Genomic DNA, 26,007 nt, shown 5'->3' with positions numbered 1-26,007 from the left:
TTTTTTTTAATGTTTTAACTTTTATTTATTTATTTTTTTTAAATGATTTTTTATTTTATTATGTTAGTCACCATACAGTACATCCCCGAAGTAATCTCCAATAATTAACCAACCAGTTGCGGGTATTGTTGGCCATCCATCCCCCAAACCTTGCCAAGTCGGCGTTCATTCCGCCAGCGTCCCGTTAGCGGGAAGATTTCCTGGCTGCAACCGGCTCAGTCCTCGCCTTGAATTGTTTCCCCTCTCGGAGAGAGGGTGAAATGCGACAAGGTCTCTTTAAGAGCCCGGCCCCAGCAGGCGCCCTGGCGCCTGGCGCGGGGATGGAGGCGGTCCGCTGCGCTCGCGCTGACTCGCCCAGGAAGAAAGCCCGGCTGTCGGATCCGCCCTCCCGGCAATGCTGCTGCGGCCGCTGTGGAGCTGCGTCGCCCGGGCGCTGCGGCGCGAGGGGCCTGGGAGCCCCGCCCCGGGGACGCGGGGGGCGCAGCGCCGGGCCTGGCCTCGCGGTAACGCGTCTCTCTGTTCTATCTCTGGCGGCCCGCGCCTGGCGCTCAGCTGCCGCCTGTCTCCCTCCTCACCCTCCGGCCTGAACCCGAAACTACTAGGCGCAGGGATTTTGTCCCGGCGCGGCTGCGGGGCCGTGGAGGGGCGATGGCGGTCGTTGTCAGCTGCCCCTGACGCCAGGGGGTCACGAACGGGTGGGGCCGTGGGGATCCCTCAGGAGAGCAGAAAGACCCTCCCACCCCCGCGAACGGGGGCTGCTCCCGTCCCGGCCCCGCTCTAGGTCTGATTCTCATGGCCTGGGGGGAGACAGAGACAGAGGCCTGGAGCTGCAGTTAACCAGTACCCAGCTGGCGGTGGGTGCTTTAGTCTCGGAGCCTTCCTCCTCCCACTAGGAGTGGACACTTGCCCTTTCAGAAATGGGAATCACCATCATAATAGCTCAGTTACAGCGGTCTGGTCTTCGGGCTGTTGGGTGGCAGTACCCAACCTGTGTGGTCGAGGGTGTCAGCCCTGGGCCGAAATCCATGCCCGCTGCCCACTCTTAGCCACGGGGTGCCAGTGGAGGCTACCCTGTGTTTTAACTTGCTGGACCCATCTGTGAGGATCATAAATATGAAATGGGTGGAAAATGGAAAGTGTGATATACTAAGCGGGGGAAAAAAAAAGCCGAGCACAGTTGGGGCCCAAAGGTGCCAACAGGACCCAGGCAGAAGCTGCACAGTGTCACATGGAGGTAGACGGCAGTGGTGGGTCTGCCTCCATCCACCCCTGGAGGGACTCCGATGTCACTGGAAGACATTTTTAGGCCAGGGAGTAAGCATAAACATTATTTTTGTGGTGGTTTCCAAAAATTGGACAAAGAAGAGTGAATTACTTAAAACTGACTTTAAAAATTGATTTCTTTTGTAGATAAAGATAGAGAAAATGAAAAAGAGAAAAAATCAGTGGTAAGTCCCTGTTTTATGTGCACTCACCAGTGTGGGATTATATATAGATAGATAGATAGATAGATAGATAGATAGATAGATAGATAGAGTGGGAGGATTATATATGGGGGGGGAGAGCTGAGGGGAGTGAAGGAATATGTGCACATAGTAAAAAACAAAAAAATAAGAGGATCTCCAGGGATGAGTAAGTCTATCTCCACCGCTGGGCCTCAGACCCCCTTCCCAGAGGACACCTGTTACCAGGTTCTGCTGTGTCCTTATCAAGAGCCTACACAGGTAGGAGCATATGTATATTCAAAGTTTTTAGGTAGATTTGGACTGTCAGCTTGATGAATGATTACAAAAGGATTTGAAAAGTGCTCATCTGTGTGGGGAAAGTTGGTTTCACCTTGGGTTAGTGGGTGGCAGCCTGGCTGTGAGAAAAAGGTCTGCTCACAGCCACCCCCTGCCCTCCATTGCTGAGATTAGTGGGTGGGTGGGGGTATCAGAGAGAATCCATGGGGGTCCACAGACACGGCTTCAGCCAGTGTAGTGACTTTGAGATGCCAGCCATGGTGTGGGACTGGGGCTGGTGTGAGGTTGAAGGTCAAAGAGGGCCAAACTATTCATGTTCATGGGGATGTTGGAGCCTTTAGCTGGCTGGGGTGGGGACCAACATTTTGGTCACCGTCAATCCAGAGGCTCAGTTCCTTGAGGAAGCTAGAAGTCGGTAGCTTCTGTGGCTCAGAAGGGAGTGGTTTGGTGGGTGGTGGTGGGAATACCTTGGCTGGGATCTACAGAGGGCAGAAAGGGTGGGCAAGCCCCATGGGGGTATTTGGGAGTGATGGAGAGGGCTTAGGAAGGAGTAAAGTCACACAGAGAGGATTGGTGATTGAAACACTTGGCTTTATGGAAATGAGAGGTGGGGTGGGTTCTGATGATAGGCACTGCAGAAGGAGAAGGGGTATTATGTTGAGTTGGTTGGGAATTGATGCATTATTGTGCTATTAATGATCGAGCTGGCGCTGATGTGAGCCAGGCCTATCCTGGGTGCTTTCAGGCTCGCAGGAGGTCCATCAGAAGTGGTATGGAGTGTGCATTTCGGCCCAAGGCTGCTCTTAAGCATTCAAATCCTCTAAATTCCTGGGGACCAAATAGTCCCTGTTATTAGTGAGTCCCTGGTCTGATGGGGGAGACGGCAATAAATAGGACCGTGGTGGACCCGGAACAGCAGTGATTCTGGGGGCTGTGAGTAGGGGGCAGGGCCTCCAGAGGACAGTGACTGAGGGGAACCTTGGGGAGCTTTGAAGTCTCCTGGGAGATGAAGGAAAAGGGGAGGAAGGAGTGTTGGAGCAGAGGGAGCCACAAATATGAGTCATAGAGGGAAGAGAACTGCAGGCCCAAGGCTCAGGCCAGTCCCCAGGGAGCTGGTGAGGAGGGACTGGAGACAGGTCCCAACACCTGGAGCCACTGAAAGACTGGACCGGATGTGATGTGGTTTGCCTCTCGGGAAAAGATGGTGGTGGACCGTGGGTGGGGTTGAGGGGCACTGCTGGGCCAGACTGGAAGGCACAGAGGCCATTGGGGAGGCTTTTCCAGCCACGTGGGGTAGAGGCCTTAACTGGGGGCCAGGGGGACAGGCCAGCTTACGCAGATGAGTGGGAAGCAGGGCCCGGAGGAGTCGCTGAGTTGCTGGGTGCGGGCTGGAGACACCCAGGGTGTTGAGGGGTGGATGGTGCAGCCTTTCCCGAGGACTGGAACAGAAGAGAAGCTGTATGTAGGGGTTTTGAGGTGACGAATTGAAGTACCCAGGGGACGTCACACAGGATGGTAGTTAGGGAATGTCTGTGCTGAGCTGCAACCGGGAAGTCAATCACCATCACAGAATAGGAACAGGAACTTCTGGAAGAAGGTGTCATCTAAACAATGTTTCCTGCAGTGAACAGGAAAGAAACAAAGTCTATGCAGAACAATGTCCAGGTTGAGCTCCTCTTCATTTTCTAGGAAGAGAAAAAAGTGGTTTCCTTTAAAGAGCAGCAGTAAAACATCAAATCCATTAGGGCCCTGATTGGATCTGCCTTTTGTGCCCTCCGTTAGATTTATTTTGCAGTTTTGCATTCTGAGGGAGTAAGCTGGTGGGGCCCCAAAATTGGAGGGGGGCCTGGCATCTGCTGGAAGTGTGATTGGTCTCCTGGATACCCGTTAGGATCAAGGCGGGAGGAAACCTTCACGGCTGACTGGTAGAGTTTATAGTGGGCGGAGCAAGGTGAGATGGCCTACTGTGACCCCCTGTTTTATATGGGGTGTGACTGAGGCTGCCCTGGGGTCATGAAAAGGGTCTGCCAGGCCTACGTGGGAATCCATCTCTTTCCTTGGCCAGGCCCAGCGTCTTGGGCAAGTCATATGCATGGCTCACGTTTCTCTGGGTGCCTCCGGTCTGGGTTTAAAGGTCACTGTGCCCTGATGGCTGAGCCCACTCGCCCAGTGCAGTTAGTGTGAGCAGAGTATGGGTTTAAACTGTCCTCTCTGCTTTATCCCCTTCCACAAGCCTCGTTTTTCTCTTCTGTGAAAATGTTAGGAGCCACTGCTAAGGTGGCAAGGTTGAATGTGGTACCAATATACGTTACCCATCTTATGGCCTGTCCTGCAGCAAGGGGCTCCACCAAGTCCTCTCCTGTCCGAATACTTTGCAGCCCATGTCTTTCTGGGTAAAGCAGTGAGTGACGTACTATAGACCATATACATGCTTCCCAGCCTCAAAGCCATTAGACTCTAGTTAAGGAGGCAGGACACTTGGACCTAAGAGTCTGAGGAACTGATCTAGGGAAGGGCAGAGTTGGGGGGTGGGCAGTGGGCCTAGGAGGCAACATAAGGGAGGGTCTGTCCTGGAGGGCAGTGGCCTGGTGGCCATCAGTGGTGGGCCTGGAGCCGGCCACCAGGGCTGAGAGTCCATTTGTTACTGCTCATGGTGGGACTGTGGAAATTTCCTGTGGAGGGAATTTTGTGTGCACATTGTGGTCTTCGACTGAATCATTTATGCTGTTCACCTGAGCCCTTCCCTAGAAAGTCTTCCCTGATACTCCCCCTAGATGTGCTTGATTGTTGGTTCTCATGTGCATTTGTCTTTTGTTAGGTTTGTGTTGAGGGCAACATTGCAAGCGGGAAGACGACGTGCCTCGAGTTCTTCTCCAACACAACAGAAGTTGAGGTATGGCCTCCATACCGGGTTCGAGAGAACCTGTAAAAGCTCGAGGAGTGACTTACAGAGGGTGTAGACCAGCCATGGCCCATAGAAATAAAATGTGAGCCACATGTGTAATGTGAAATTTCTAACAGTTTTGCTAAAATAATAATAATAATTATAATAATATCTAATTTGACATACTATATCTAAAAGTTATCGTGTCAACATGTAATCAGTGTAAAAACCATCACTGAGCTATTTTGCATACTGTTTTTCATACCAAGTCTTTGAAATCTGGAATGTAGTTTATACTTACGGTATATCTCAGTTTGGACTAGTCACATTTGAAGTTTGTAGGAGCTACACGTGGCTCACGGCCACCGTGTTGGACAGTGCAGGTCTAGACTTCCCTGTGGTCTGGTTAGGAGGGGTCTACAGACTGTTGAGAGTGGCTGGAATATTACAGTGTTACATCTGAGATATCCGTGTCCTAGCTGGGGGATATTACCCTGGGTGGCCAGTTAACATAATTTCTAGTTTATTTACAGCCCAGTCACTCAGAATAACCTCACAGATATTTGAGAAGTTCCTCTACACTAAGACCCTGCCTCTTCTTTCTGGAAGAGTTTAGTGGGGTAATTGTGTCTGTGTCTTTTTACTATAGATCTTCCTATTTTCATACGTTTAGAGGTATTTTCTTTCCTTCTTTCTCTTCTTGCTTTTTACTTCTATTAAAGATATATATGGTTTGAGGGGTGCCTGGGTGGCACAGTCGGTTAAGCATCCGACTCTTGATTTCGGCTCAGGTCCTGATCTCCGGGTCCTGGGATTGAGCCCCACATTGGCTCCTTGCCCGGCACAGAGTCTGCTTGTCCCTCTTCCTCTGCTCCTCCTCTCTCTTCCTCTCTCAAATAAATAAATAAATAAAAATAATTTAAAAAAGATTTACATATGATTTGATAAAAAGAATAAATATTCTGTAGCCCTCATCTTGCTTTGCAGAAAAGTTTGCAGGCCCAGGAGCGCTGTCCTCAGAGCATCTTGTGTGCAAGGCTGGCCCTTGGCTGGAGTGTGGGAACTTAGATTTTGGGGGAGTTCCACCATTTCCTAACTGATAGAGATGGCTCTCTCTGCCTGAACTGTTTGTGCCTGCTTGCTTTCTGGGAGTCTGGAATTTTTACGTGTGCCGGCCAGAGACTGCCTACGTGCCTGAACTCTGATGAAAACCCTGAACTTCTGGGCTCAGGCCAGCTTCCCCGGCAGATGCCACCTCACCCGTGTTGTCACAGCTTGCTGCTGGGGCGGGGGGAGCAGTACTTCCTGTGTGACTCCCCTGAAAGAGGCTCCTGAGAACCTTGTGCCTGGTCTCCCCACAGACTTTGCTCTGTGCACCCCTTTCTCTTTGCCAATTTTGTTTTTGTAGCCTCTCCCTGTAACAAATCTTAGCTGCGAATATCACTGTAGGCTGTGTCCTGTGCGTCCTCCTAGTGAGTCACACACCTGGAGAGGCAAGGATCTAAGGGTTCCTGACATGCCTGTCCTGAGTGGTGGCACACTACTTGGCACTTTAGGGGCACTTAATGTTCCCTCGTCAGAACCTGGAGCCAGGAAACAACCACAGAAATAATCACAGCAACGAAAGTCAGCACCTAGTAGGGATAATGCTGTATGCCAGGCACTGTGTTGAGGCTTCATTCTGTTGTCTAATTGATTTTGGCCTTGTAAGAGTCGTCTCTGGGAGGGAGGTACAATAATGACCTCGGTTGCAGAGCAGGAAAGAGGCTTAGTGAGGTAACTGAATGGCCACGGTCGCCGTGCTTGCGTGTGGTGGAGCCTTATCGCAGCCCTGGCTGGCTGGCTTGGGGGACCACACCCTTGTTTGGTTCTTCTGGAATATGGAGAGCTTTGTTGGCTTTCGGAAGACCTCACTTAACCTTTGGATCTCAGCTCAATGCTCTTAGACCTCCCCAGCTGGGTTACCCTTCTTGGTATGGATTCTTCTGGTCCCTCTGTATCCTTGTTTCAGACTACTTCTTGGGGCTTGAAAATATGTGATTTCTGTGATGATCTGAATAAGGTCTGCTTCTCCCAGTAAGTTTTTTTTTTTTTTTAAGGTTCATTTATTTTAGAGAGAGAGATGGAGAGAGTGTGTGTGCACACGTGAGTAGAGGGAGGGGCAGAGGGGGAGAGAGAGAGAGAGAGTGAGTGAGCATCTTGAGTAGACTCCCTGCTGAGCACACAGCCCCATGCGGGGCTCAGTTCCAGGACCCTGAGATCATGACCTGAGCTGAAACCAAGAGTCAGACTCTCAACCCATTGAGCCACCCAGGTGCCCCAAGTTTAAAGTTCCATAAGAGCAGGGACCAAGATGGTTTTGCTCTTGCCTAACATGGCACCTGGCACAGGGAGTCCTCAGTCAGTGTTGCATGATAGTGCCTCAGAGGGAGCACAGGTCAAGGCTGCCTGTGATCGAGCAGAGCAGCACATGCTACTCGGGACAGGAACAGAGCGCTGAAGACCCAGACAGAGAGGGCACGTGGGAGGGGCAGGGGATGATTCACGGAGGAAGGGCTATTTGAGCTGGAGTCTGAACGATGTGTAGGAGTTTCCATGACATGGAAGTTGATGTGAAATGAGGTGACATGGGCATACTGGGCAGAAGGAACAGCATGAGCAAAGGCACAGAGGTGTGGAAGGTGGGGGGAGGTTACTCTTCATGGGTCCCACGCATTGCTTTCCTTTGGTCTTCTGTGGCCTATAGACCCTGCTCACATGCACTTTCAGGTCCCCAGATGGATCCAGGTACTCTCAAAATCTTGGCCCCAAGAGCCCCACTTAAATCCTTTCCAGCACATACCTGTACCCCAGAGAGGCTCTGGCACAGTTTAGGAAGTGAACTAATGCATCGTGACTCTTAGCTGTCAGCGTGCCCAATGCAGAGACCAGAGGGAGGAGGGGAGGGGGAGCCCCCAAGCAGGGAAGCTGGGCTTCACAGGACAGCCGGAAGTGCCGCAAGTAGCTTCGTTCTTGCTTTCTCTCCCCTGTCTGCTCAGCCCAACGACGTGGGGACAGTCAGGGCTGGGATGGAACACACGGAGGAGAGATCAAGAGAACTGCCTTGCTCTTGGGGAGCTCCTGAGGCCACCGGAAAGGTGGCATGTGTGTAGACTTGCATGCAGGGACAGACACTGTTGTGATGTCCCTTTGGGAAGGCATGTGAGAAAACCACATCCAGGTGGAGTTGTGGCTTCGCAGAGAGGGTTGCCCAGCTCTTTCGGTCCACCCCGGGGCCCACATCCTGAGGAATGTCAGACCTCTGATGTTTTCTTTTCTTGCAGGTGTTACAGGAGCCAGTGCCCAAGTGGAGAAATGTCCGAGGTCATAATCCTCTGGTGGGTGTGTTGGCTACTGCGTGACTGCCAGCTTCTACCTCAGTGCTGGGAATGGTGGTGCTGAGCCTGCCCCCTCCCTGCACAGGCCTTTTCTGGGCTCTTCCTGGGCTGGTGGAGAAGAGGGAGGGGACAAATGGAAAATGGCAGCATATTCACGTTCTGAGGTCAAGGGTCTCTGAGGCCTGGCTGGGCGTTTGCAGATCATGGGGACTCCTGTCAGCTGTCGCAAACTATCCCAAGTGGTCCGTCTTGGCTATCAGGGGTGTCCATTTCCTGCCGCTAATTCTACCCCTACCCTCTCCTAGAAAAACCTCCTTAGAACCGAGGTCTCCCCAGACTTTACCCCCAGGACCTGTCTCTAAGTAACCAGGTTCCTTGGGAAGCCTCTGATTTGGGTTTGCACTTGGCAATGTCCAGCGGCTGAATCTGGCTCACCCTGAAGCTCCCTGTCTGCTTTCCCAAGGGTGGGCCTAGCAAGCAGGGTCTATGGTGTGCTTGCGTCCCTTCCCCTGTCTGCCTCAGGCAGAAGGCTCTGCTCTGGCTGCTTCCAAGAAATGGGTGGGGTTTGAGTCCGGGAAGAGGGACATGAAGAAAGGGATGTTGCTTCTGGGCTCCTGCCCCGTGATGGACAGATGATTAGTTTCAGTTTTCGAGTGAGGGAACTGCAGCTCAGATAAGTTGCCCGCGGTATCTTACTGCTGGCAAATGACAGACCTCGGTCTGACCGGAGGACCAGGGGAGCTGGTGCTGTCATTTCGTTTCCAGCAACACCACTGACATCTCCTCGTGTGGTTCTGTAGGCGCTGAGTTCCACTAGTGGCAGGGACTGTCCTTACCCTGGCTGATAGCTGTTTGCTAGAACATAGTGTCCTATCACACACTTAGTGGGTGCTTACTCCTTCATTCGTTCTACCAGTTCTACTGCATGCCTTTCAGTGCCAGACACTGTCCTAGACACGGGCAGCGAGCAACCCAAAGCTCTTCCTCCCTTGGCCTTCATATTCCAGTGCAGGGAGGCACAAGACAGGTTGGCGTATGATTTGGCGGGTGGCGATAGGAGCTATGAAAGCCTCTCAACCAGGCAAAAGGATATTATTTCAGTAAGGCAAAGACTCTCAGAGACATGAAAAGTTTTGCCTTTGTGCATGTGGGAGAAGATGGAATGCCAGTCATTCTCATTTGAGCGTAACAAAGAAACATTCATATTCTCTGGAGACCAGGGCTGGATTATTGGGTCAATTAGGTCATAGACATACGTTAGGGCTCAGAGGTGACATTTCACAGGACACAGTCCCAGTCTCAGCAGTCTGAGTCTCCGTGGTACAAGGAGCATTTCCAATGACAGTTTTATAACACAAAGTAGAATAGAATTAGATATTTTGACACACATTTCCACTCTGGAAAGAAGGGCAAGATTGATAGTTTTGTGAAAAGTCTCAATTCATCACTTTATCCAAATCGGCTTTCTGATGCAGGAAGGTGTTTGTGCAGCCTTCAGACAAGAAGGACGTTTTCTCCTAACCTGTCTCAGATTTTCTTTCATCTGCAGGGTGAAAGCAGAGCACTAGAATTTCATTTGTTAACACCAAGAGAAAAAAACAAAAACAAAAATGTGGAAAAGAGCAGAATTTTAGATTATTAGCAAGTGGAATATGGAACATGGTCTGTTTTATGTGTACAGGCAAGAGAGAATGATGGGCATAGGGCTACTCTTTTGAGTACGATAGTTGGGGAAGGCATCTCTGCTCAGGTGACATCAGAGCACAGACTTACACATAAGAGGGAGTGAGCAGTGCAGATATCTGGAGCAAGAGTGTTCCGTTAGAAGGCACGGCAAATGCAAAGGCCCTGAGGTAGGGTCATGCTTGGGTGTTTGGGGGAACACTCAGAAGGCTCCTGTGGTTGGAAGCACATTGAGTCAGAGGAAGGATATTAGAGGACAAGAGAAGATGGAAGTGATTTCCTAGGGCCCTGTGGGCCTTGGTAAGGGCTTTGGATTTCATTCTGAACGCAACGGGAAGCTACTGGAAGATTCTGAGTAGAGAAGCTGAGGTTTAACAGGCGCATGTTGACTGCCGGGTGGAGAAGTGACTGCAGGGTACTCCACAAACACAAGTGACTGCATGAGTGTTCCCTGGGGACTTTATATAGGCTCCTATCACAGCTGTTCCTTGGTTGTCCTAGCACTGCTCCAGTGCCTGTCCACTCTCTCCTGAGGGCCTCGAGACCATGTTAGTTTCATTCCTGGCCCCACCGCAGCCCCATGTGGGCTTCATGAGAACCCGTCAGTGACTGAAGAGACCAGAGTCCTACAGCTAGAGCTCTTTGAGGTAAAATGCTGCATTCTCCCTTGTGCAGGGTCTGATGTACCGCGATGCCTGTCGATGGGGCCTCACGCTGCAGACGTACGTGCAGCTCACCATGCTGGAACACCACACTCGTCCTCAGGTACATTTCAGATGCTCAGCTTCAGCCTTCTGAAAGTGTTCTTCACGTGGGGGGTATACGATTGCCAGGAAGAGAAACCTCACAAGGAAGCTGTTCGGGACCTTGAGCGCTGCTCAGCTTTCTCTGTGTCTGGGGCCAAGGTTTCCTGTTCCTGCTGCTCTCCCAAATCCAGCCTCCAGCGCCCCCAACAGCAACCTCAGCTAGCCTCAGAATTGCTAGGGAGGCCACGGTGAGCCCAAGTCTTCATGACCTGACCACTTCTGGGCTCAACGTTATTTACCTCAGTTCTTCTCCAAGCGTGCCTGGAGCTGGAGCAGCAGGAGCTCCTGGGAACTTGTTAGAAATGCACAGTTTCGGGCCCCATCCCAGACCTGCTGAAGCAAAAGTTCTGGAGACGAGGCCCAGCAATATATGCTTTATCAAGCTCTCCAGGTGATTTTAATGCCTGCTTTGTTGGCTTGCATGTTTGAGGACCACTGATCTAACCTTCACGAGATCTGGCTCTTGGTTCAAATTCTTGGGAGAAAGAATCTGACTGGCTACGCTTGGGTCCCGTGTCTAGCCCTGGGCCAGTTGGGACAGATCACAGGGCACAGAGATGCTGCTTAGACCCGTCGGGGTCTCTGCATAGGGATGGAGTCTCTTAGAAAAGAGGCTGGCTGAGGAGAGCCTGATTGGCCCCTGTGGCTCAAAATTGAAAGCACAACCTGAAAGGCCAGCTTTGGCTGCTCTCTCTGAAGGAGGCAGGAGATCCCTACAGCAGATGTTGCCACAGCCACTCCGCTGGATGGTTCCATCCAGGGCTGGGCGGTTGTGACTGGAGCTATCATTCTACAAATCTGCATCTTCTAAAAATGGAAAGATAGGAGCAGAACCATATGAATTTCTGTTTCCCCAAATATCTATCTAAATGATACAGGTCAGAGCATCTGAGATTGGCACTTTCCTCCTTTGCCCACCCTGCTTCCCCTGAGCAGGCACTCGATTGCAAATCTAAATTGTAGCTAACAGATCTGAATATAAGGGGACATATGTGTGTTTCTCTAGTTAGGGAAATCTCCCATGAAGGACGCAGAGAGAGAGAGAGAGATGGACAGACGAGGAAAGAGGAGCAGAAGGAGAGATGGATGAGTGGGGAGCTCGTAGTAGATGGGCAGCAGAGAGTCCTAAGGAGAGAATGGAGAAAATGGAAAGGAGGATGGATGGACAGATAAACGCAAGGAGAGAGTCAGGCAATTCCTGGGTTATGGCTTTTTTTTTTTTTTAAGATTTTATTTATTTATTCGACAGAGATAGAGACAGCCAGTGAGAGAGGGAACACAAGCAGGGGGAGTGGGAGAGGAAGAAGCAGGCTCATAGCAGAGGAGCCTGATGTGGGGCTCGATCCCATAACGCCGGGATCACGCCCTGAGCCAAAGGCAGATGCTTAACCGCTGTGCCACCCAGGCGCCCCCTGGGTTATGGCTTTGAAGGTGCCTGTGATTGGCTGGTCCGGGTGCCGTGCGTGCTATGGGCCAGGCTGAGTGAGAGCAGGGTGTGCCCAGTTGGGCAGAGTCCTTCCCAGTTTCCACAGGGCTGCAGTGGTTCCCAGCCAGCCCTGTGAGGAGGCACCAAGGTCTCACATCTTTGCGGGGCTCCAGAAAGCCAGGCCGTCAGTCACTGAGGGCAGAGTCCCCAAATGTCAGCCATACCCCAGGCCTCTCGCATCTCTGCCTTTGGCGTTCAGATCCCTCTGCTTAAGCAAGCACACATTATTTAGCTCCATAATTACCACACTTTCCACTTGACAGCACTCTGCTGGACAGCACTTGGCAGTTTTTTTTAGCACTTCCCCAAGTCAATAATCCAGTTGAGGCTCACCTCTGCAGTGAAAGAGGCCGCTGCTGACAAGCCGTCAGTCCCTGTGTTACTGCACTGGCCACTGAGCTTCGGGGTGTGGGGAGGGTCCCAGACCGATGGCGGAGCGCAGCTGAGCCCCGTGTCGGACTCACACTATTGCTCTGGTGGCTACCTCCATCTCCCACAGCTTCTCTGTTCTTGTGTTTGGTGTAGATCGCAGGTGGGGGAACCAACAGGCATCCTTCACGCCTTCCTGACCTGAGTCCTTGAATCACTTTGTTTTCTTTTAGACATCACCTGTACGGTTGATGGAACGGTCGATTCACAGCGCAAGATATATTTTTGTAGAAAACCTATACAGAAGGTACCGTAGTTTGCACAATTGATAATTTGTGAAACCACTGATTTTGTAGAAATGAAATTGGAACGTGTTTATTCATGTGACAGCTCTTGAGTACCTACCGGTTGTATCTGTTAGCTCCTGCCATGGTCGTGCTCTGTAACAGCTGACCACAGACCCTCAGTGGCAGACAGTTTTCCCGCTGTGATTGCTCAGGCATCAAGGGTGGTCAGCCAGGGGGCTCTGCTGACCCAGATGGCTGGGCTCCACGGTATGTCTGGGGGTTGGCTGGTCTAGAATGGCTCCAACAGGGGTGACTGGGGTGTCTCATCTCTCTCTTCCTGCCTGTCATCCTCCTACGGGACCAGCAAGCTAGCCTGGGCACGTCTCATGGTGACAGCGGAGAGCAGGGGCCCCAGTAGGAATGCACGAGTGCGTGGAGGCCTCAGCTTCACGTTTGCTGACGTCCCATTGGCCAAAGCAGGCCCCACAAGCTGACCCCAGGCTGAGAGGTTGGGAGGGCCCATGTGGGTCACATGGCAAAGGGGGAGGATGTGGGGCTGGGTGAAGACCCAGAGCCACAGAGCACTCCGTCTAGAACATTTTGCTCAGTATTTGTTACAGTTTCGCTCTCAGCTGTCTTCTGCCTTCATGGGAGTGGACTCTGTCATATAGACATAGGGGACTTCTGGTGGCCCACCGTGCTGAGGCCTCAGAGGCTTGGGACCCTCCCGATTTCTGTGCTCAGTGGACTGCTGATTTTAGGGGTCTTGGGGAGATGGGCTACAGGCTGCAATCTGAAGCATGAACCCCTTCCATGCCCCTCCCTCCTCAGTAGCTGTGCTCCTGGTCACCCTCTCCTTGCCAGCCCCCACATTACTGCTGCTTCCCGCCTTGAGCTCCCTCACCCAGAGGTCCTGACGTCAGGTTTGTCCTGACATCCGCCTGCCACTCTCTACATGCTGGCTCCCCGCTCCCTCTCATCTGCAGCTGTCCTCAGTGTCGCCTCTCCCAGCCCTCCCCAGCCACCCCGTCTAGATGAGACCACTTTCCCATTTTTAATTACGTCTTCCTGTTGCCTTTCTTTATAGTATTTAAGACAACTTTTAAGTAGGTTCAACCATGTGGAATTATTAATATTTGACCAGTTTTGACCTACAAAAATGGCAGTTACACGTGGTTCAACTTAGTCTGTTTATTTGTTCAATTGTCTGTTGTGTGTCATCCCCACAGCCCCATAAGCTCCTTGAGGACAGGAGGACCGGCCACATCGGGTGTACTTGCCTAGCTCGGACCCAGCCCAGGGCTGGCCCCTGGGCCATGTCGTTAGCTATTGCTGGGCGATGCAACTTGGGGCTGCTCTTGGGTCTCCAGCTGAACATATTCTCCAGGCTCTGGCCCCAGCTACTTCGAGGGGGCCACTAAAAAGGCTTCTCCCGTTGGTCCTGAGCTGCTGTGGGTCATGCTCATTGGCCTGTGTGGCCCCAAAACGAGAGCCTCTGCTCCCATCCATTCAGAGCATTAGGCTAATGCCATGGGGTCAGGACAGCAGCCAGGGCGAGTCCTGACTGTAGCTTTGTCCTCCAGCCTTCCAGCAGGAGTGGGCCTGATGCTAGAGCCCCGTCCTCCCTGCGCTGTCTGGGATTTCAGTGGGGCCGAGGTGTCCAGTGCAGGTTTACCCAGCCCTTCACTCTCCTTGCTCCCTGCTTATCCATGCCTCTGCCTGAGGGAGGGACAGGCAGAGGACGGAAGAGAAAGAACGAAGGAACTCCACTGGTGTTTGTTTATTGCTCTAATGAAAACATAGCCTGAGAAGTGGACCCTGGGCAGCGGGGTGGGACTTCCTGTGCCCTTCGCCTAGCGAGGCTGTCTGTCTTGTAATTGCCATCAGCGTGGCCGGTTCTGTGTGGCAGCCAGTGGCTCCTTTTGAAGACAGTAACCTGGAATGGAATGACCAGAGGCCCAGGGTTGGAGTTGGGGGAACCTGGGTCCCCTCCTGGCTCTGGAATTTGCTGTCTTTGTGAGCACAGCCAAGTTCCTGAACCTCCCCAAGCCCTTCACATCTCTAATTCCTGTTGTCTATCTCCGGAGACCCTATGGAACAATTGCCTAGTTTAGGTTTTGTGCCCCTTATGCAGGTCCTTGCCAACCCTGCTTTTCACGAAATTGGTCAGTTAGCCACCCGCGGCCCCCACCTGTAGACTGCCCAACACCTGGCGGATTTCCCTAGGAGCCATTAGTCTGTTTTCCTAGGAGGCAGTTTTAGCCGATGTCCATGGGCTTTGGGTACTCATGCCCGTCGCCCTTCATTCTAGCACTTCTGATGGCTGATTCTGATTTCCTAATCTCTGTGGCTGTGGTGAGGTCATAGGTCCAGAAAACATGGCCCTTGCCCTGGGCTGTCTTGTGGGTAGTGTAGGAAAAGACTATAGCTTTTAATTTTTTTGAGCTCCTTTTCTGCCCTGTTAACTTCATGTTTATGCCTCACCCTGGCCCTCCCAGAATGCCTAGCATCCGTGGTTAGGATTTCTGTAGGACAGTGAACCATAGGAGAAATTTACTGTGTCCCTGTTCCTTTCCTTGGGATCTAATTGGTTCAAGTTCATACGGCCTTGGGAGAGCATGGATTCCCCTGAGGACCTTATCGGAGCCTGAAGATTGGTCGCTGGTATCACTTGGTGCAGCCCAGATGCTGTTGGTTGGTGCATGACCTTGGGCACTCCAGAGGCTGCTGGGAACACTGTGGCAGCCTGGGGGCCAGGCCATCTGCCTCTTTCGGTTTCAGGGAGATGGGAGAAGGCAGTACTCCTCTAACCCGTTCACTGAAGTCCTCCAGAGGCCGAGGATGGCTCACACAGGTGGTTGCTTCTCTGCTGCCCTCCGAGCCCCTGTAGCCGGAAGAAGCCTGCTAGCAAATCCGAAGTTGCTTTCTAAGTCTCCTCTTTTGTCTTAGAAATTCACGTGGACTTTGCATTCTGTTCTGTAATATGTTCTTCTGTTTGTATGTGTAACAAATACCATGCTTACAGTGTGGCTTGGAGTACCCCGTTCCTCGCCCACGGGTCCCAGAGTTCCCAAATTTGGGAGGGGCTCTGAGAAGAACCTTCCCAGCACAGGGAATTCAGTTGTGACCTGTACCAGGTTATCTGTGTTCCCTGGAAACAAGGGCATTTGCTCAAGTGGTCCAGGGGCGGGCCAGGTGCCACATTTATTGTCCGGTTCTTCACACTTCTCCCCTTTGAGCCCTCAAGGCAGCCCTGAGGTGTAGGTACTGTTGACCCTTTCGGCAGAGCAGGGACTGAGATGGGATCAGCAGGCTGGTGCCCTTCCTCATGGGGCAGGCGGCTGGACGGGGGGAGCTGCCCCGTGGCCTGCTGTGTGGGGCAGCAGGAATGAGGGAGTGGTGACAGACCTCTGGGTTTCTTTAAGGCCAGAAGCTTCAGACTGGGTGGAGCCCCCAGGACGCCGACTTGGGGGAGTCAGGCCTCTGTCTCTTTCCACCCAGGCCTGATGGTGGGCTGCTCCCACAGATCACCATACGTCTTGTTAACACACACATGCTGCTTTGTGGAGTCCAGGGTGGGGCCTGAGAACCTGCATTTCTAGCTAAAGAACCCTGGGCGGCCACCGTCCTATGGGTTGGAGAGCACACTTGGAGGAATAAGGCCTCAGAAGAAGCCAGTCGCAAGGAGCTCTCCGCCCTAATGCCAGGCAATTTTCCTGAGAGTTTTGTTCCTGTGGTTTCCTTGGGGTCAGGAGAGCAAGAGCCCGGTCCTGCAGGCTTTCTTGAGGGCAGGTGGCCCATCTTGGTGAAAGTTCTGCAATGCGGGGCTTCCTGTTTCCTGTGCTGCCTGCTGTTTGTTCATTTCTCATTTGTTGCTTCAGGTTTTAGTTGTTGGGGGTTTTCTTGTGTTTTCTTTGTTTGAAGGATCTCCAGGTTTACTCCTGGGCCAGGAGAGGAGCAGCCATAGGCCAAAGGTTTTCTGTGTGGAGGCACAGTAGCGTCTTTGTAGCCAGAGCTAATGAAGTGATGGGTGCAGGATAGTGTGAAATGTGGGCTTTCGTCGAGGTCAGTCTCCTTACAACGCCAGCTTTCCTCGATGCAGTGGGTCAGCCACCATGTAGTGTTACTGAGAAAGTAGATGTTTTGAGAGGTTTCTGCTCCCCCCAAATACAGATGACTATCATTTTGAGACTAAACTAAATGTATGCTAGAACTGAGTTTAGCTGCATCCTTGGCCTGCACCTAAAAGAGAATGTTTTGGTTCCCGCCCGTGGGGAGGTCAGCTGGGCGCTGGGAACCCCAGGATGGCTTGTGTGGAGTGACAGCTCCTGCCTGACCTCCTGCCTCCCCCCACCCTCAGGTGCTCAAGGAGAAAGCTTCCTACTGTGCCGTGATGGGGACAGTCCTTTCCCAGGGCAGGGGGCAAGTTGCTGCTGCCCTTCCGTTGGTCCTTTTCTCTTTCTCAAAAGCCGTCGAGAAACATTCCAACCTTGGCTTGGGATCTGGGGGGGCCCTGGTGGAAGGTTACGGCAGGCCACATACTGGCATTCTGCATCCCCTGAAGCAAAATTTCTGGAAGGCATCCTTGCCTTGTGGGCCCCCTAGGGAGAGACCTGCGTCTTCTGGACCCCCCACTGCAGCAGGTTTGGGGCGGACAGAACCTAAGCGCAATTATGCTGGCCAGGGGTGTGAGAGCAGCGTGGTAATTGCTGAAGAGGAAGATTCCAGTTACATCACCTCCTTAACGACCGGCAACTTGTGAGGCGTTGTGAGGCGTGGGCACCCGGCTGAAAGGAAAAGCTGAAGGTGGTGAGAAAGCCTCACAGGCAATTATGTGGCCCAAGCCCCGGGGGCTGAATAATTGAATGCAAAGGTTTTACAAGATTGCTGGTTGCCTTTTTCTGAGAACAGAAGTAGGGGAATTGAGTGGGACCCAGCTGGGAAATGACAGCTGACTCACCTGGGGCTGGTGGACGTTGATTAAGACCCTGCGTTTGGAACAATAGGCAGGTCCTCCTGTCTCCCTAGCTGGCCTTGGAGCTTGGATTCCTCCCCTGCTCTGGTCTAGACTGGGGACTTGGGCTTGGGTCATGACCTTGAGAGCTGTGCCTTTCCTCCAGCTGAGGCCAAAGAGGCACTGGAGTGTCCACAAAGGCCCCATCCTCAGACAGACCAGATAGGGCGAGTGATGTCATGGAAATCATGTGGGTTTGGGGGCCATGGAGAGCCAGGCTGAAAATCCTGCTCAGACTGAGTTGGGCTTCACTGCTCTGGGCCTCAGTTTTCCTCATCTGTAAATTGGGACTAAAGTGACCTTGCAAAAAGCAAAATAATAATAATAATAATAATGTAAACAGGGGGCTGGCATTGGAGTGTGAGGTTTCTGTTCTGACCTGTGCTGTGCAAACTGGGGACTCGGTGGGCCTCAGGGGGAAGGTGGCAGCAAACTGTTCCCAGCCAAACAGCCAGCAGGATTTGTGTGGACCCAGGACCTCGGGTTTGCCACCCTGGGGAAGGGGAAGGCACCGTGAAACCCCCTCAGGGCACCCAGTCTGCTGTTGGTGAGAGTCATGTGGTTGGATTTTCTGTAGAGAGGCGCTGGCCCCGGCAGTGGCTTGGTCGTGGTGCTGGGCACCCTGTTCTTAAGTCCAACACAGGCGGAGCCGGGCAGAGCTTCTGGGAGGAAAACTGCAGATACGGATTAAACAGCGCCTGCTGCCTGACATCCCTGAGTCCTGGACACCAGGCCTCGGGTTCCTCATTCAGCTTAGCCAGTGACGGGCTGTCCTGGATTCTCCCGCCACCCATGGTGCTCCCAGCAGCCTCAGAAGGGTTTCCTGGAGTTCTGTCTGCAGACCTTGCCCTCAGGGAGGCTGCCCCAGAGCGCTGCCCCTGTAGAGACCCTCTCCGGGAGAGCCTTAGAAAGGGGTGTCCCGCTGCCTCTGTCTGTTCTCAGCCCCGTGGGAGAAGCCTCCACTTTGGGCTGGGCTGGGGAAACCCCTGAGCCACCCAGGACGTGTCCTGAGAGAACCTGGAGCTGATTGCCAGGGGAGCCTCGGCGCTCAGGCCGCAGAGACCCCCGCACTTGTGAGTCCCCTCCCCATGTTTCCATGCCCTTCTGTGTACATGTGACACTCTTTTCTGGTGGGGTTGGTTTGGGTTTTGAGTTAAGGCTATGCTCTCAAGTGTTCTGCACTGTGGCTCAGCAGGGGCAGCATCGGGGATCCTCCCAGCTCTGGGATCTGGCATCATCTGCCTTGAGCCTTGCGGACATGTGTGAAGTTCTCCAGGGCAGAGTCTGATGCCTGACTGTCCAGCGTCCGTGACTTGCGAGACCGCCGCCCTGGGCCACTCTCCCTCTGCGCGCTGCCGACTGGCCCACGACCCTGTGTTGCTAGTCTGTTCTGTGTGTGTATGTGTGTGTGTGTGTGTGTGTGTGTGTGTGTGTGTTAGTGGAGAAAGGGAGGGGCTGATGAGCACCTTCCATTTTGGAAATCCTCATTCCCTCCGAGTCACTTCTGTTCTGAAGAACAAAACTTTGTTTCCCAGAGAAGGAAAGCATGTAAAGAGAGAGTGGTTTGGTTTCTGAAATCAGATACTCCCAGCTGCAACTAACTTTAGAAACCCAACTCAGAGTAGGAACAGTGAGGTTGTTACTGCTATCTTAATGGCAGGCTCAGGGTTGGCTTCATTCAGTGGCTCTGGCCTTGTTTTCCTACTCTGTGTCTTGTTTGTGTCCTCAATATGATTCCCTCATGGTGACAAAATGGCTGTGGCAGAACCAGGCTTCTCACCTGCTGGCCAGGGGGTAGGTGTTTTGCTAGTGACTTTCCTCTAAGTATGAGGAAGCATGGTTTCCATCAACCACTGCAAACCTCCCTCATGTCTCACTGGTCCAGGCTGGGCACCTATGGCCAGGGGTTGCCTTGTCCTGATCGGCTCAGCTTGGTGAGAAGAGAGTATTTCCCTTAGGCCAACTGGGCCTCCCCTGAAGCTTGCGGTGGGGTCAGGTTTCCCTGGAGCATTCAGGCCGGTGGAGCGACCCTGAATAAAGAATGGGCTACTCTTAAGGAGATAGGAGGAAAGAACTAGGGGCTGGGCAGCCCCCTGTCCTCATGACATACCAGCTCGTGGTCCTAAAGTCCTTACCTTTAGTTCCTGGATTTCACTGGCTCCGGTCCCCTCTGCAGTGTTGTGCGCTTTCCTCCCACTGCCCTCCCCCAGTCTTTCAGGGAGCCCTCACATGTTCATCTGCGCTGGTCTCCTGGCTGAGGTCTGATGCCTGAAGACCTCTCAGGTGGCAACAGCTGCCCCTCTGCCCCTGCTGTTCTCTCTCGGGCACCGTACATCTTCCTGCTGCGCAGCCCGAGCACAGCCGGTCTCCCTTGTGGGCACCATGGCGGTCTCAAGGACTAGGGGCGGGTGTCCCTCTTCAGTCTGTGCCATGCCCTGTCATATGGGCCCCAGGCAGGGCTGCTTGTGGCCTTGGTCTCCCAGAGATGCCCCCTCCAACTGTCTAAGCTTCTCTCCTCCCTCCATGCCCGTCCCTGCACCGCTTCTCCCTGCCAGGTGGAAGTCCATTCTTAGCTCCTAGGAGGGGGCCAGCTCCAGACCACCCTTCTAGTGGGCTCCTCTCCCCTCCCTGCCATTCATTGGCAGCGGGAACCGCCCTGTGCACCTGGACGCAGGCACGGCCCAGTCCAGCAGCCAGTCCTGCCAAACCCTGTTCTGGGTGGATCCCCGATGGTATCCAAGGTGGGTGGGGCATTAAATGGGAGAATTCCCCTCCTGCCCAGCCTTTGACAGGTGTGTGTCCTCCCACTGCCCGTCCTCTGGCTCTTCCCTGTGGGTTTCCTTTTGGGGAGGGTGGGAATGCGCAGGAGCCGGGGAGAGACGCCAGGCCCCTTGCACTCTTAGTCTCTTGTCTTGATTTCTTCCTTCCTTCCTTTTTCAGTTAACATTTTAAATATGCAGTTACTTCCCCTCCTCCCAACCCCTGATCTGGGAAGTACTATGTTGCTGATTTTGGAAAATACAGGAAGGTAGAAAGAAAACATTCAAGTCTCCTATAGTCCCACAGCTCAGAGAAAAGCACTGGATGCATTTTGTTGTCTTTCTTTCCAGTCTCTTTTCAAAATGTGTGAACGATTTCTCATGAAAATACAACTGGGTCATACTGCACACAATTTTATGTCCTGCTGTTCTCACTAAACACTCAATTGTGAGCGTTTTCCACGTCATTAAATATTATTTTATGACACCTTCGTTCAGTCCTGCTTGGTTTGCTGTTATATCGGCGTGCTAAGGTTTCATTTTTTTCATTATTTTTGGCGGTGCTACAGTGGGCATCCATGATTATTTGCACAAAATAAATTTCTGGAGGTGAAATTGGTTTGCTGCTCCGCCTTCCAACCTGAGCACTGTCCCTGCTCGCCAGGGACAGGCCTCAAAGCCCCTTTCTCTGCTTGGAGTTTAAATCCCAGATGAGGGACGCCTGGGTGGCTCAGTCGTTAAGCGTCTGCCTTCGGCTCAGGGCATGGTCCCGGCGTTCTGGGATCGAGCCCCACATCGGGCTTCTCCCCTGGGAGCCTGCTTCTTCCTCTCCCACTCCCCCTGCTTGTGTTCCCTCTCTCGCCGGCTGTCTCTCTCTCTGTCAAATAAATAAATAAAAATCTTAAAAAAAATTTTTTTTTAAATCCCAGATGAGCTCTCTCATTGGGCACTTCCATGACACTTGCTGTGTTAGACCAGAATCCGTCCCCTGGTGGCAGAGGGTTGGAGGTGTCGTGGGCCCAGTATCGTGGGTCATGCTCTGCCCTGGCGCCCTGGGCCTCGCCCTTTACACAGAAGCCACCCGCAGATCCTTTTGATGCATAAAACCCTGACACCTCTCGTTATAGTGGGAAGATGCCTGAAGTGGACTATGTGATTCTGTCGGAATGGTTTGACTGGATTGTGAGGAACATCGACATGTCCGTTGATCTGATAGGTGAGAGGCCCCTCCCAACCTCCGTCCCAGGGCCCCAGGGAGGATGTGCTTGGCGGGCCTGCCAGCTAGCAGGAGCAGCGGCTGCGGCCCTGACCACTGGTGATTCTTTTCCCACGTTCATTCAGCCTTCTCTCCAAGGGCAGACGGGACCTGGGGGCTTCTGGTCCCTCCTTGTCTTTGTTCCTCCAGCTCTTCTCCCCTGGGTCCATTGTGATTTAATGAGTTTTTTCAGTGTGTGAGGGAGGGAGGAGGGACAGCACCAGGACACTGACTGAGACCCGCTGCGCCAGAATCCATGCGAAGCTTCGTGCACAAGTGGAACCTCGGTCAGCCTCACAGCAACCCTGTGGGGCTGGTCACATGGAAAGAAAATGAAAGTGGGGATGAGGGTCAAGATGCCTGATGGCCACACGGCTGGTCAGTGGTCCCTCTGGGAGCTGGCTTTGGTCTGTGTCTCCTGCTCAGAGCGGCTGGCAGATGTTTCTCTCCACGCCTTGCCCACATGTCTTCCTTGTCCCACTCCCTGCCCTCCACTTCCAAGCCACAAACAGAGTAATTAGAGCCACATATTATTTTTTTAAATCTCAGTGTATCTCCGGACCACTCCTGAGACCTGTTACCAGAGATTGCGGCTGAGATGCAGGGAAGAGGAGACAGTCATTCCCCTGGTAAGAGCCCCCTTGAACCCGCTTAATGGCCGGGAAACCACCTCCATCCCAGCCCGGCCCCTCCCTCCGTGAGATCATTGTGCTGTCCTTGCGGAGAGAGAAATGGGAACTGAGTATACCGCAGGGTGAACTCGGACTTCCTCAGTGGCTGGAGAGCCTGTGTGAAGTCCAGAGCTGCCTCAGTTCCTGGGGTCCGGGATGCCGTGGTTGGCACCCTCTGTGCCCAACGGCGTCCCTTGTGCTCCCCGCCAGGTACCCCCAGGGCGTGTCCTGTCCGCCTCCTGAGGATGGCTTGCCGTTGTGCCCAGCTCTGGAGCCTCGTTAGAACCCTCCCTCCCGCTTGCAACTACATCCCCAGCGCTGAGGGCAGTGCTGGGCTCGGAGGCCATCCTCTCTGGTGCTTGACCAGTGCCTCGCCCTTCTGGGTGCTGGCTCAGGGCCACAGGGCCTATATCAGGACTGTTGTAACTGGTGGACTGCTGTCCTTATCCTGTTCCTTCACTCCCCATGTTCCCTCTGAAACCTGGCCTCCACGTTGCTGCTGCGGTGATGTTTCCAGTACAGAACACCACTCATGCAATTTCCCGGCCACCAACCCTTTGGCGTCTTGTTGCTGTCTAGAGTAAAGTCCCTGCTATAGCATGCCACCCCACATCCTGCCTGATTGGCGTTATCTCCCTCCACTCCCTGCCTTTCATGGTCTGGCCACAGAGACTAGTCGTGGCTACACACACGCTCACACTTACCCTGCAGTTATACAAATGTGCCTTTGTGTAATGGTTTCTTCTGCCTTCTAAGTTCAGCTCAGATGTCACCTTCTCCAGGAAGCCTTCCCTGACCTTCCCTCCATTGTGCTTTCCTAACCTCTGGGCTTATGATCACAGCCCTAAGGACAAGCATACTGAAACTGTTTGTTTATACGTTTATTCCCCATTCCTCATCAAACTGTGAGCCTTTTAAGATCAGGTCTTATTCCCTCTGCATTCCCATCATGCTTCCCAGGGCTTGGCACCTAGGAGTTGCTCAGTTAATACTGAACTGAATGCCCCATGTGAATGCCACTGGGAGTACACAGACAGAGGCTGGGCAGGCATTTCCTGGGATGTCATGGGGGTCTGAGCTCAGGATGGGCTGGGCTGGGGGCCCTGGAAGACCCACCCGGCTGTCAAGGCTCACCCAGGCTTGTCTTCCCCAGGCACCAGTAAGGTTGATACCAGCCATGAAGGCATAGGCCTCCTTCTAGGTAGCTCCTTTGAAATCTGGAGACAGGAGTGATTGGAGGAAGGGCACAGTGGAGCGGGGCCTGGCCAGTCCGTGGTAGGGCACAGCCGCTCTGTGTGGTGACCCAGATGTTCTGAAGAAATGACAAGTCTGGAGTCCCTCCAAGCCATTATTAACCGGGCCATTATCTTAGCATTTCTGACAAGGCCTCTAGGACAAATCTATCGTTGCCAAGGGATAACTCGGTGGTAGATGAAAAGGTGGCATTGCGGTTTCCCTGGGAGCTTTTGGACTGGCAGTAAATTGCTGCTTGGGAAGGTGGCCGTGGGTGGCCAGAGCACCATGGCCTGTGTATGAGAAAGTGTCCAGTCCTGCCTGGTGCAGAGGCGCCGATGGCTTGGTGCGTGTCCGGGCCTCTTTCCCCCTGGGTTCCACCTGGTGGGGCTTTCTGACATTGGTCTTCATGGCCTGGAGGGCCCACAGGTCACAAGTTGTCTGGTGGGGTGGAAGCAGCGGGATTAGGTCTCCTAGGCCAGTGAGGGTCACAGTCCTCTTGGGAGGCTCAGACGCTGCCCAGCGCGGGACGCTTGGCCAGTGGAGCACCTGTGGACCCCACCATGAAGGAACTGGTGGCTTTGCTGATGGAGAAGTGGCCGCAAGTGTGAGAAGTCGGGTGGGAGGGGGAGGTGAGCAGGGCGGTGCTGGAGGGAGGCGGTAAGCAGCTGGAGTGGTGCCTCTCACGGCCTCCATGCCCAGGCTGGCTGGTGCAGGGAGGGGCTGCATTTGTGGCTGTCCACCTGAGCCAGGTTGGTGGTTGCAGACCTCTTTGTCCAAGCCACTCCCCGTGGTCATGAACGTTCACGCCCCTGCCCGAGATCCTTGGTGGAGAGGTTTGCTCCCCTCCCCACTCGTGACGGCCTATGTGCATATGTGTGTGTGTGTGTGTTTCCCGGCAGGAATACCTGAATGCTATTCACCACCTCTATGAGGAGTGGCTCATCAAAGGGGCCCTTTTCCCTGTGACAGCCCCTGTTCTGGTAAGTCCCCCTGGTAGGGCTGGAGACTTTTCTGGAAGAAGGAGTGACCCAGGGCAGGTCAGCCACTCTGCAGTCTGGGGAAGGGCCAGGTCCTTCAGAGCTGGAGGTTCGAGAAGAAGGAAGCAGGGAGGGTAGAAGGGGCCCTTTCTCTCTCCTGGTCCCCATTCTGGACTGAGTCTCCGGGTCTGTCGGACAGACCCGAGAGAAGGTGACCTGTCCCTGTGTCATTACACCGGTGACCACAGTAGAATCTCACTTACCCAGCATTGTCAGTTCAGTGAGGGAGCGTTCCAGATGGCCGAAGCCTCTAGACGTGGGTTTTGGCTTTAACCCGTTGGGATGGTGGTCTCTCTGATGCAACCATCCCTTCTTCAGTGGATGGCAGCCACGGAGCCTCGTTGCCCCTCTCCTCGGTGACCCAGGGCATCTGAAGGAGCACCAGTTGCTGTCCTGGGCTGTTACACAGTGGCGCCCTTAGGAGGTGCTGAGGTGTGTAGGATGGTTTGCCCCAGACCACTCATGTCTTTGAGTCCCCTGTTGGCTTCGTGTAGCAGCTTCTCCTGCCGACACTTGCCACTTCTAACTGTGTGCTGTTCCCACCCTGCCTCGCCTTTCCCTGCTTCCCTCGCCTCTCCTTTCCCGATTCGCTGCTGCTGAATTTCTTCAGGCAGGCAGATGGATCCCGAGATGGTTGGAGATGTGCACCCAGTGTGGGATCTGAGGGAGAGCCACGCACAAACTTCTATGGGGGACATCTGTGTGGGCTGCTCGGACACTTCTACTCATGGTGCCTCCAGGCCATGAGGTTGCTGGAAAGTAAAATATTACCGTACTGGATTTTTGAGGACGTAAAATCTGTTTCCCCCCCATCATTATTGGATGATATAAAATGATGGGGAAAAAAATCATTCATGGGCTGGCTGCAGGGGCAACCGTAGTGGTTTCGTAAGTGGAAACATAGTTCAGAATGTGAATTGACCTAGACCCCGGTGCTGTTCTGCTCTAACCCTCCTTTTTATCTGCCTGTGACCTTGGACTTCTCTGCCTCCTTGCCTCCTCCTGCCTGCCTTCATCTCTCTCCCGCTTCATCCCTCTTCATCTGTGAAGGGAGGATGATGTTGAAGTCACATGCAGTCCTGTGACTTGTGTGTTTAATTTCCAGGTGATTGAGGCTGACCACGACATGCAGAAAATGTTAAAACTCTTTGAACAAAACCGGGACCGAATATTAACTCCAGAGAATCAGAAGCGTGGTTCATAGGATGGGAAAGATCATGGCACAAAAATGCCCGCTGCTGCCGAGTTAGCTGTTAGGAACAATTTGGAAAGAGCTACTCTCAGGAGGGCTTTGTATCTGGCCACATTTGTTGTTGTTTTTTTTTTTTTAAAGATTTTTTATTTATTTATGTGACAGAGAGACAGCCAGAGAGAGAGGGAACACAAGCAGGGGGAGTGGAA

At 53.1% G+C, this 26,007-nt stretch overlaps 1 protein-coding gene across 6 annotated transcripts in view; it reads left to right on the top strand.

Moving 5' to 3' along the window:
- TK2 (thymidine kinase 2) overlaps nt 1–25,982 on the top strand; it is a 27,585-nt gene extending 1,603 nt beyond the window's left edge. Inside the window, exons 1-11 of one of the 6 annotated variants that reach the window (XR_005835605.1) lie at nt 392–503; nt 1,411–1,448; nt 4,561–4,635; nt 7,950–8,003; nt 10,362–10,451; nt 12,581–12,654; nt 21,535–21,623; nt 22,212–22,291; nt 24,469–24,549; nt 24,925–25,038; nt 25,712–25,823. Coding sequence is in view for 5 of the 6 variants with exons in the window: in XM_040633394.1 (XP_040489328.1) it covers nt 395–503; nt 1,411–1,448; nt 4,561–4,635; nt 7,950–8,003; nt 10,362–10,451; nt 12,581–12,654; nt 21,535–21,623; nt 22,212–22,291; nt 24,469–24,549; nt 25,712–25,810 (789 nt within the window). In the remaining variant the exon portion in view is untranslated. The other 5 variants (XM_040633394.1, XM_040633395.1, XM_040633397.1 and 2 more) reach the window with 5 other exon arrangements.
- The last annotated feature ends 25 nt before the right edge of the window (nt 25,983–26,007 follow it).

This window comes from Ursus maritimus, unplaced genomic scaffold (assembly GCF_017311325.1).
Source record: "Ursus maritimus isolate PB19 unplaced genomic scaffold, ASM1731132v1 scaffold_19, whole genome shotgun sequence".
In the NCBI taxonomy this organism is placed as follows: Eukaryota; Metazoa; Chordata; class Mammalia; order Carnivora; family Ursidae; genus Ursus; species Ursus maritimus.
Note: the sequence above shows the minus strand (reverse complement) of the source record. Positions and strands in the feature narration are given on the sequence as shown.